Below are 12,146 nucleotides of genomic sequence, written 5' to 3'. Positions count from 1 at the left end.
TACCACAAATCGTAATGTGTTTTGTTTGTATTTTAACTGAGGGCAAAAATTTACTTTCACATATTCATGAAAAACATTTTGTGTGTCGCAAAACCCCCTGAACACAACTCTGCATACAAATGCACCCTCACGTTTCAGATAAGAAGGGAAGAAAATGTATAATTTTTCATCTTGGTTCCCACTAAGCCACAACTCTGTGTTGTTCTGTCACATAAAATCTTAATGTTTGATTAATGCTTTGTGGTATTTTTCCACTGTAGGTCCCAGAGAACAGAACATATCTACAGGATAAAGTTCCCGCCTTCACATATCTGAATCTTTTACAGTAACTACTTTCTAATGACAAAATAAAACAGAGAAGAAACAAGAGAAGAAGAAAAATTATGTACATTTTTTTATTTTCATGACTAGCTGGCACTTATGTGTGTTGCTTAATGGAGGTAATGTTCCTCCGGGCTAGCCAGCACAGGGTGACTGTGCTGGACACCTTTCAGTGTAATCTCATCTCTCGGCCTGGTTTGTCTCAACTTTGACTGTTTCCAGTTTGCGCTGGTCGTCCATTTAAATAACTCTGCATGGGAGCTGCATGCTGAATATTTTCTTCTCAAACATGTGAGAGAAAGCCTGAGCGTGCAACAACACCTCACATCAGAATCAACCGGATCAAGAAAGAACAACCTAGACTACGGAACACCTGCTAATCCAAACACACAGGACGTCTGGGAATGTGACTGGAAGCAGCAGAGCTGGACGTAGAGGTGCTGAAGTTCTGCGTTGTTACTCTGACGGTGCAGATCCATGTGGTCTAGCAGCGGTTAGAGCTGAGGTCATCTCCTCAGACCTCAGGGTGGAGTTCCTCCACTCACAGCTACTAAAACCTGCAGCCACTAAAGCAACTAATCACACAGAACAGCTGCATCCCTCACTGTATATAAATCCTCGACGCCTCGCTCTCCCACCCACACGCTGACTCTGGCAAACGCATACTGTACGCCGGCCTCCACGCACCACCACTCTTCCTTTGCAAACAGCAAGCTGCAGCTGACTGATGTTTGAAGCGCGGGGTTTTAGCGTGCAGGCCTGAGATAAGCTGCTCTGAGCTGTGAAAACACAGATTACATTTCTCCAGCTTATTACTGACGGCGTGCCTCTGCCTCGCGGTCATGCCGTAATTGTGACCCAAAAACCGCAGCCTCCGCTCGGCGGCGAGATATGAGTAGATGGGGTACCCCCCACCCTCCACCACCCCCACAGTTCCTCCTCTCAAACCTGTAAAGATTTGACAGCCGTGCTAATTTAACTCTACATTCCCCCCATACGTTTCCCGAACGGCCGCCTCCTCCTGCGATAAGCTGCCACCATATTTTTTCGAGTGCTTTTGGTCGATAAATCAGAATCCGAACCAACGTATTAAGTGCTGCCTCTGTAAAGTGTCATCTTCACACTTTTCAAAATCTATCAAAATCAGCAGATGGGAGAAAAAAAAAGTCAAAAATGTTAACCTAATAAATTCACAGACACGACTGCTGAGAGTGCAATCACCCTTCTTCCCTTTCCTGAGGCATTTCAAGTCAGCTCTAATGTAGTAATGCTGCTTCTAAGGACTAAATTTGATATTCTCATCACAAAATTACCTCTAAATGAGGTGCAATTTCGATATTTGTGTTAAATGTGGCATAAGCTGAGATATCCCCACCGAAAACTAGCATTTACTTTCTTGGTATGCCAAAGCCAAACAGGCATACATTAAATCCCTGTTTCTGGCATGCAATGAAAGTGCTTCCATCTGCAAATACTTAGCCCCATTTTTTTTTTTTTTCCTTTTGGCTCAATCAGAGATAAAGAGCATTGTGTTCCTGGTCCAGAAGTAAGACAATATTTCCCAAACCTCATAGAAAACAATTAAGACCCAGTAATTACACCAGTGACCTGGAATTCCAGCCAAGTTCAGAGTTTGGGGTGAGAGAGAAAAGAGAAAGAAGTCTAATGTGAAAGATGCCTGCCTCTTGGACTGCTATTTTACGCCGTTACTTTTGTCCATCAGTAATTATGTGATGTAATCTTTGGATTTTAGAGCCTCTCGTTCTGTGCATGACGGGTAAAAAAAAACAAAAAGCTGCTGCCATAGTCAAAGCAAGCTCTTGTCTCAAAGCTGTAGAATCTGTTTCTGCACAGTCCTGCTCTGGTTGTGCAGACGAACAATCCAAAACCGAAACAGAGACATGTCATATGTAACAGACCAGAGTTACGGGTGCTGACGGAGGGAGTGAGAGTTTCCTCTCACACCTTTAAGGGCAGTGAAAAAGTATTCGTCCAACTCCGATCTGAAACGCTGGCATCTAATTCTCATGCAGTCTGAACTGATGCTGGATATATTGCAACTGCCCATCATTGAGCCACTCCCAGAGAAAAGCTTAGCCTGAAAACACAAAAAGTTCAAAAGGCAGAGACACAACTTAACTTGTCACATTGTTTATAAAGTCTGGGATTGACTGGCGACATGTCCAGGGTGTAACCCACCTCTCACCCAATGACTGCTGGACATGAACCCTTGAGGCCCTGCAGGGATAAGCGGGGATAGACGACGGATGAATGAATATTAAAGTTCACTAAAGGACTGAAATACAACGGCTACCTTAGCCGTGCCTTGAAGCATCTGGTCCTTCACAGATTTCTCCTGCTTTTGCTTTTCTTTTGTCACTTTGTCTGTTTCCAGTTGGCAGTTTATTTTTCCAGTTTACTTTGATGAGCTGCTTCAGTTCATTAAAGTAATTGTACTTGGATTTCTGGCGTTTGTGACAACTGGCAGTGAGTTTTTACAGAGCTGCGGATGAATTTTGGGCCCCATTTATTTGCAGAACTGTTCTAATTTGGAAACAGTGGGAGAGTTTTCGATCATAAACGTTGTTAAAGATCAAGCTGCAGAATCTCAATTGGTTTTAATTCTAGACTAATTCCAGACTTTGATTAGGACCCTACTTTACTTTTAACCTTTCAGATATAAAAAAAACTTGCTGGTGTGCTTTAAATCATTGTCTTGTTACATAATTTTAGTGCAGATGAGTTTATGGTCACAAACCAATTATTGGACATTCACAAGGTGCAGAATGTCCTAAAGCAGCAGCGCAGCCACACACCAATGTTCCTTTTCTTAAACGTTACATTAGTTTTACACCAGAGATTATGTAATGAATAAAAAAGGTGTACCTAGGTAGGTACTGTAAAAAAAATAAATAAACAAAACAGTCAGAAAAACTGAGATCTTAAAAATACACCAAATTGAAATCATTAATTCATAAGATGAATTTGTACCTGTCAACGTCGAGGCAGGTTAGATTCTTATGACTTTTTGAAAATCAGATGCACTCCAAGTCTTAAGAGGTGCTCACTGTCATCCGCACTGGTTTTCTGAAGACGTGATTTCAAACTTACACCCACTGAACTGCAGCCTTTTACTTTCACTTGGCAACGCTACGGTTTCAGACTTTAAGTGGGGTCTGGCCTCCAGGTTCGCCCCTGTGGCAGCGGGCCTTTGTTTCTCCTTAAGTAGCAGAACCAGACAGACAGCAGTGGGGTATCAGGTTCTCCACTGGCACGGGGTTCTGCTCACGAGGCAGGAGCACAACAAAGTGCCCGTGGCCCTGGATGGCATCCACAGTGCAGAGGAGTAAAAGCCCCGTGAATGGGAGCTGTCACTGCTACTCAGCAGCGTCTCTGATCTGAGCCACCCGGAACGACGCTCTGATAAGTGGCTAATCCCAGCATCCCCCGCTGGCTCGGTAGAACCCCACTGCCATGACAACCCGGGGGAGTGGAAAGGGGGGGGATCTCCTCTAGCAACAACTTAATTGGATAATTTCCTCCCAGCTTCACTCTGTGTGTGTTTTCTCCTTTTGTTAAGTAAAGTCTGCGCTGTCTGACTGAGAATGTGTGTTTTTTGCCTTCCGAGAGTGGGGAGGGTTTAAATCAGGCGGTGCATTTGGGTGGTTTCGGCGTGTGCGAGTTTAAGCAAGCGGGGAGAAGTGGAGATGTTTTTCTTAAACTGAAGCTGCGCTGCAGCAGACCGCAGACCAGAGGGAGGGTTCACCTGGGAGAGCGAGCGTAAAAGAAGTATACAGCCTCCGTTTTCATCACCACAAAAAAAGTGACCACTTTAACCACTGTAAACATTTATTGTCCTTTGTCATGCATGGTCTGACAATTTATGTTACACCCATTCAAGCTCCGGGTCACGACATAAACAGATGCCCCACCCTCCTCCCCAGACGGCCGAGACCTGCAGACTAGTGCCAGGGAAAGTCATTATGCTCTACGGGTGTGTGTGTGTGTGTGTGTGTGTGTGTGTGTGTGTGTGTGCGTGCGCGTGTGTGTGTGTGTGTGCGAGCTGAGAAATGAAAACAGTTCTGGGAGCATGGCACTTTAAGAAGATGAAGAGTTGGTTCCAGCTGGATCATAAAAAATGAAAACCACAGAGTAGAATAAGCCTTGACGGGCTAAATTTACTGCTGGAATAAAGACATTACAGCTGATTAACAGAACCGAGGTATTTGACTCGCCCCGAGGAGCCGCAGCCTCTCATTTCGTAACTTCATTTAAGGGACAGAGGCTGCCTTATATAAGCGTAATGGAAATCACTCCTGTTTGAAAGTATTACTTGCACAAGCGCAGCGGAGGGCACATACAGTACGCTGGCTACGAGGCTTTAATGAAAAAAGAGGAATAGGGACGGATGAGTCAGCCAGATGAGAAAGAGAAGGGAAAATGAAAACAGTAAAAGAAAAAAAGGTCCATGTGTTCTCTCCCGTCCTTTACTAATCACATCCATATTCCACCCCCCCCCAAAAAATCCTCCTTTAGTCATCGCCTACCTTCTCCACAAGCAGTGCCGCTGAATCCTGGACAGCATTTCCACTCGAGTGAGGTCACGGTGCGGTACACCACTTTGTAAGATGGTCTCACTACTGTCTTATAGCTGGAAAACACACAAAACGAATAAGTGTGATTAGAATCAACTGTTTACCCTCATTTTCTTGTTTTCTGCGCATCTGGGCCACCTGTCAAAATTATACTTACAAGTCTTTCACGTGAGAAGAATAAACCGTGGGTTAATCATAAATGACTCAACCTTTTACTCGTATAGATGCACCAACAAACAAATATTGACAAAAGTGTGTTGACTTTTAGCTTGATCGGCCAGTTGGAAACGTGAAAATTAGGTCTTCTTCCCATCGGTGAACATACCGCACCTCAACTATAACTTATGATAACAACAGCACTGTTCGTAGCGGACGCTGTTACAAAGTAAAGAAGATTTAAAGTCGGGTATTTTTGGTATCTATTAGATGTATAAAATTAAGTAAGATGAAGCAGAGCAATGTTGGGCGCAATTTAAGAGGAAAGCGTCATAGTCGGGTATCAGCAGACCTAATCTGTTTAAAATCAAAAACTGGGGGTAAAATTGTGATTAGTGCATCTCTATAAAAAATGTGTATTGAGGACTAGGGCCGCTGTACAGATAGTGTTATGAATGTCCCCATTACAAATGCAGATATTCATAAAACTGAAGACTTTAGAAGGTAACTCATCATTTCACTCACAAGAGTTTGTAGTTTTTTCTCGGAGAACAAGTGAGATTCTTATTCCTCGACTCCAGTCGGATGCTGCTAAAATGTTTTACAAAGTGTCTGGTTGCTCTCAGCACTGCCTGAATCAGGTTTTTACATCTATATCGACCTACAATTATCTGTTCTTTTATAAAAACCTGTATACAAAACAAATAGCAGTAGGGCTGAATTGTAATTCTATAATTTCTTCCCCTACGCTTTTCACATTCACATTGAAGGGAGGGTCCGGATTCCTCACTTCTTTTTGTATCGTGTGGGTGGAGGGGTGGCACAATCTGGTCCTTCAAACAAAGACTTCTTAAGAGCACATTTGAAGCAAAAGGATATGAACTGTCTCAATCCCCCTGCCCCCCAACCAAAATGTCACTGAATTAAAATGTAAAAGATTAAGTTGGTTTTAATGTGAGTGAAAGTGAAAGGTGAAAAGATGTTCACTAAAACACATCCAGTGAGGTGGAAAGTTGGTGAGTCACCAGAAACAAAGATAAGATTATAACTCCATTATCTGCGTCAGGAAGATGCTCTATTGAGCGTCTGAATGGCTAAAATCTAGTCAGACAGAAAACACCTTGGCCAATTAACTCAAAACGAGGAAGTTCAAATCAGCGTGATAGAAAGTTAGCAGACATAAAAAAGCCTACAATTTCACAGCAAACTGTTGTTAAGCAGGACAACATCTGTGTTTCTATGAAAAGTTACTTAAAAGGCCAGTGGTAGCCTTTTCATTTTCTTACATGATAAATAAAGATATGTTTAGAAAGTACGCTTCTGAACTTGCCAGGTCTCATAGTTGTTTGAAAATCATCCTGACTGACAGTCGATCCCTCAAATGAGCTGAGAAGGCGGATTAGCTAGTTCCTTAATTTTCCCTCAAGCTCATGGTGAAATGACTGCACTGCATTCAGCAGTAAGGAAACCATTACCAGTAAATACTTCACAAAACCTAATTTGCAAAACCCCAAACTAACCCTGTAAAGCAGATAACAGGAAGCCTGGACAAAGTACTACAAAGCTGCTCCGTTTTGTCCTTTTTGAGCTCTCAACCCCTATGTAACACTGTGCATCTGTAGTAGCTGTAAAAATGCATGAACTAAATAATTACTGAGTTGTGTCTGCTTTCAAACAGATGAAGATAAAGGGTTTATGATGGTGTTGCGGAGCGGGGTCCATAAGGTCCCCTCGACCTCTCACCTGCCTCCTGAGCATCCTTGCGGCCAGCGGCAGGTCTGGTAGACCCGCTGGAGGATCGTCCCGTTCTGCACCTGGCAGGTCACTGTCTTGGTTACTGTGTGAGGACACCAGTTCCTGCAGAAACAAGCAGGCAAGTCAAACAGAGTTACAAACTGGAAATAAGGGCAGAATGAGCATTCGCCACTTGTGGATAAAAACCAAAATCGCATTCTTTAACTTGGCAGAGACGAACGTCTTCAATCACACGCTGTCACAAAAGCTAATTTAGCCATGCAGCCCCAGTTGGTTTGCTTTGTTCCTCCCTTCCCCGCCCTTTTGTTTTGAGACTTCCTCGTAGTGTTTACATGGTTTTAATCAGCCACAATTTTCCCAATGAGTGCATTGAGGGCTGTATTTACACTGACGTTGGTCCTCTGTCAATGCACATCCGCTTGCGCTGGGGTCTCGGAGGAGGTGGAGTTTCTCTGGAGTGGATTTTTAACACGGGTTACAGCCGGGTCACGAGTTCACCGCCTTCCCATAGACGGCTTCTGAGACATTACTGGGACTCACTGTTGCTACTGAGAAACTAAACCATGCAGATGATTTAGAGGCCATGTGATTACATCGGTGGTACCCAAAACAAAACTTTTTTTAATGTAGCAGTCTTAAAAAGACATCTGGTTGTGTAAAAGATATAAAAACACTGAGAATTAGTAGGTTTTTAGTTAAATCCTGTCTGAAAGCCCTTTTTAAGAGGAGCAAAATGTCTCTTCCTGATAGACTCCGAGAAACATTTAGCTTTAAAGCCAACATTTGAACCCATCTCTCTAATCACAAATCACATGGCATTCATTTATGAGAAAAAAAAAACTTGGGAAAGCTGCTGAACAACAAGTTACTAGAGAAATAAGGGAACAATTAGCATGATCAGTTTTTGCACAATCGATGGCTATATAGACGGAAGCTGCAGAAACCACAGAGCAGACCGCGCAGCCCGCAGCGCAAAGACCAAGCTCCGTGTGTTCTGCTGCCAGGGAGCATCCAGGACGAACGGGCTGTTCTGTTTGTCAATATGCTCAGCCATATGTTTGTATGCATCAGAGACAGTTTACATTAACGAAAATCGCTGAAGGCAAAGGATGTGAAGCTGCTCCCTTTAACAACCCCCACATGCTCTGCTGGCCACACACACACACACACACACACACACAAGCTGACTGATGTTCTAGTTCTGCTCAATGAGTTTGACTTTTGACATGAAGATACACATTTTTCTATCCATTCTGAAGTCATTTTGTCTTCTTCCCACTCAAGCAGCGTTTATAAAACTTTTGAAGGAGAATTACTTTTCCAAATGAATCGATATAAACACCATTTTTGATTAAAAAAATAACAGTTTAAAACTAAATCTGAATTCTCGTCCCACATTACACATATATACATCTAGGTTTAACACATCTCGATCCATCCATCCTTTAAAGAGACCCTAAATTATCATTACAATACAGTTACTACTGATAGAAAATACTGTATATGCCTTTAAAAAACATTTCCCAGGTAGAGGAAATTATATTCACAGTAAGACGAGGTCCTAACAACGACTCCTCCCAACCCAACAGATAAACCTCTGAGTTTCCCAGGCCGACAGGAGGTTTCACCTGGGAACGACACAGGCGGTTCCTTACGTGGAGGAAACTGGGGGAAGGGTTCATGGTCTCCCCATTTTCCTTCTCTTTGCATGTACACTGTAGGTAAAAAGGAAATTCCCACAGAGTTTGCTCCAATAAATGAAACAAGTCTGGGGTTTGGGATACAGTTCTGAACAGTTGCTTGACTTACAGTATATAAACATTAAAGCGGTCTTAAGGGTTATTTAACACATGATGAGTGAAGATGTGTGAAAAATAATCTAAGATTAATTAATATATTAATATTTTATTTCAGTTGTACAAGTTTACACAAAATAAGATATATATATATATATATATATATATATATATATATATATATATATATATATATATAATTTTATTTTATTTTTTTACATTTATTATCCTATTAAGTAATACATATTTTGAATAAAAAAATCCCTAGTGCCACAGTTAAGTCCCTCTATGCCAAACAGAAGTGTTTTGTTTGTTATAAATTTCACTGTATGTTGATCACGTTCAAAGTGATCAACTTTGAACGTGATCAAAGTTGATCACGTTCAACTTTGATCAACTGTGTGCTATAACCTAGCACACAGTGATAGGTTATAGCACAATCAAGTAACTATGTTACCTTCAGCTGTGATAAAAAAAATATTGTATATATCAAGCATAACTTATAGAAATTCGACTTCTCAATTTAACTCCTTGAAATTGGGTCTATGTCTCTTTAAAGAACTCCTGCTCTTGAATTTAGTGCATCATCACAACAACGTCTCTCCATTAAGTTGTTTACAGTGTTCGCAGGAGCATTACACTGAGAAGTAGTTTATGCAATAATCTCAGCAGAGTTAATTGCTTAGTATTTGAGGCTGACGCTAGTCTGGAGGAGCTGAGCGGGAGGGGTCCTGTTATAGTCCCTATAAGATGATTGTTTCGCTATACTCAACTTCTTGTTTATCTCTGATCCATCAAACAACCGCAGAGTCATCCGAGTGTTTCTGTAGATGACCGGAGTCCGACTTGTGCTGAAAATCTGAAGTGTACAGCGTGAAAAGGAGTGATTAGAGTACAGTCCCCAGTGGTGCTCCTGTGTTGCTGACCATCTGATTAGACTCACAAACTGGTCAGTAGTCACATATCCAGGTGATTACCAAAGGCCTCCACCTGAGTCTTCTAGAGTTTCAGACAAAGCAAATTGGGCTAAATTGTGCTCAAAAATGCACTTTTTTTAAGGTTTTACTGGCTCTAGTGGCTTTTATTTGAGAGTGGTCAGACAGGAACGTAGGTAATGACAGAGAGGGAAGATATGTGGCCAATGTCACCAGGTCGGGACTCGAACCTGTGACGTGTGCTTTACCCCTGCACCACCCTTAAATTCACTGGATAAATCAAAGAACACTGTCCTCACAGTGCTGCCCGCTTTGTCCAGAGGACAGTGGGTTTGGTAAAGCAGGTTGTTTGATAGAGTCTTCAATTCCAGCTCCACAGCAATAAGCAAACTGCAGGCCGTTCCCGACCTCACATGTGTGAAGACGACAATGGCTATTATCTCAGCTCTTATAGCTGAGAGAAGTTGAATTAATATTGCACTGCTCACAAAGTACAACGTTTTCATAATTCCTTTACAAAAACCATATCCTTACCTGCGGTCACTGCAATTGACACAATCCCTACTCATCTTCTCTTCTCCTGACAAGATGCTGAAAACTCCTACAACAAGGAGCACAGGTGCTCGCTGCACTAAATCCTTCATTCTTAAATGGTTCATAGTCAACACCTTCCCCTTAGTGGAGGCACCCGTGTGTTATGAAGTGTGAAACCCACCAGTACCATGCTGTTTCACTGGCAAAACACCAAGTGGACCCTCAGTGAGTATCAGGTCTCAAAGCACACATGGCACACTCTGAATGCTACAGGCCCTAGCTAAATAAATCATCCGCCGTCTCCGTCGCATGTAGCCACAGCCAAGAGTTAAGAAAGAAATCACAGCTTTGTCCCATCTGCTCCTCAGCGCCACAGACGCCAAGTGACGGAGAAGACAAAACAAAAGGGAAATGAACTCTTATTTCTAATGTATGCAAATGCAGACAGGATGCAAAACAAAGAAAAAGCTTATAAGGCACATTGGAGCTAAAGAGCGTACCCTCATTTCACCCAGACATGCTGCACGCTTTACACTTACTCCTAACTGTGCAAGGGGGGGACCTGGGAGGAACAACTGCGATGTGAACCGAAATCGAAACGCAGATGATTCTCTGGTAGAAAAACATTTCCATCCAGACATCTATTCTCAACAGCAGGAGAAGACAGAAGAGGGACTAACGCTAATGCAGTGAGGAGAGAATTTTTCTAGATCTCTGTCAGTGGGAAAACACTCAGGGGAGAAAGGACGAGAAAAGACTGACGCAGCAAACGGCCAAAGGAAAGGAGAGGTCGTTTTGTCCGAAAGGTCTCAAAGTCCGACGGGAGCAAAGAAATGGAAAAAAAGACAATTACAAAGCAGCGCTGCTCCCATGGGACAGCGGGGGAGGCTTAAGATAAATGTGGTGCAACATAAAATGACAAAAAGACAAATAAAGAGTGCTAGTCAAGGTGAAATTAATGAGCTCCACATTCCTGGCGCTCTGAAAAAAATAGACCCGACATTAGTTACGTTCAGTCTTTATTTTCGGAGGAGTTAACAAATATTAAGTTAGTTCAGGATACTGTGGTCAGTGTGCAGCATCATCAAAACAGCACACACAGGTCCTCAAAGTCAGAGCTAAGTGACTCTTTCAGCAAAGGCAAAGACGAGTCATTTGTCTTTGTCTGTTTTGAGTTTTCTGATTTGGACACCTGAGCTTTCCCTCCGTCTGCTTGCGCGTTTTCTAGTGTTTTAAGAATGAGTGTAAAAAAAAAAAAAGAAGGGCTCGACTGACACAAACCATGGAGAGCTGTTCTTTACTGGGTTTTTAACTTGGATGTGGTGATCAGAGATGAAATGATGGCGATAGATCCCTGAGGGAAACCCAGACATCGCTCCATTTAGAAACACTCGGTTGCTCTTTCAGGGAAATCCCACAGTGTTTCCAGGCCAGAGGGGATGGAGACTCCCTCGGTCTGTCCTGGGGGTCTCCCATCGGTGAGATGTTTCCAGCGAACCTCTAAAGGGAGGCATCCTGATCTGATGAATGAACCAGCTCAGCCGGCTTAATGTAGAGCAGCAGCTCCACTCCAATACAACACTCGATGACGGAGCTTCTCATCTTATAAGTCCAACTCTCCTAGGTCGGAAGTCTACATCGTGATCCACATGTCGTGACCAAAGAGTCCGCTTTTGAAGTTCTAGTTCAAGAAAATGTTTTGAAAGCCAGGTATTGTTTTCTTTCAGCTTCACAATTAAGTTTTGCATTGTGTTGCTCCGTCCCATAAAAATCCAGATAAAATACGTTTTAGTTTGTGGATGTCCCGTGTTGACGTTTGAAAAAGTTCACATTGCATGAATACCACGCAAAAGTAAAACCCAAGCAATATTAACAATTTCAAACATGTCATGTACTTATTGCATGCACAAACTCCTCAGTTTGACAATGAGTAGAGCATTCGTACATCCATCAACCTCTAATTATCACTTTATTTTTCCTCTATGGAAAGCCTAAAGATAGACATCTTTAGGCTGGGATTATTTCTTTGAACGATAAAACACTTGAAGATGCTA

At 42.5% G+C, this 12,146-nt stretch overlaps 1 protein-coding gene across 3 annotated transcripts in view; it reads right to left on the bottom strand.

The window, feature by feature from the left end:
* Nucleotides 1-12,146, bottom strand: part of emid1 (EMI domain containing 1) — a 63,514-nt gene that overhangs the window by 48,540 nt on the left and 2,828 nt on the right. For all 3 annotated transcript variants that reach the window (XM_008418647.3, XM_008418646.3, XM_008418648.3), the window contains exons 2-3: nt 6,816-6,929; nt 4,869-4,972 (exon numbers count right to left, since the gene is read on the bottom strand). In XM_008418647.3, coding sequence (XP_008416869.2) covers nt 4,869-4,972; nt 6,816-6,929 — 218 coding nt within the window. The remainder of the gene's footprint in view (nt 1-4,868; nt 4,973-6,815; nt 6,930-12,146) is intronic.

The sequence above is a fragment of the Poecilia reticulata genome, chromosome 9, assembly GCF_904066995.2.
Source record: "Poecilia reticulata chromosome 9, P_reticulata-male-v2, whole genome shotgun sequence".
Taxonomy (NCBI): Eukaryota; Metazoa; Chordata; class Actinopteri; order Cyprinodontiformes; family Poeciliidae; genus Poecilia; species Poecilia reticulata.
The sequence above is the reverse complement of the archived record's forward strand: the minus strand, read 5'-3'. Positions and strand labels throughout refer to the sequence as shown.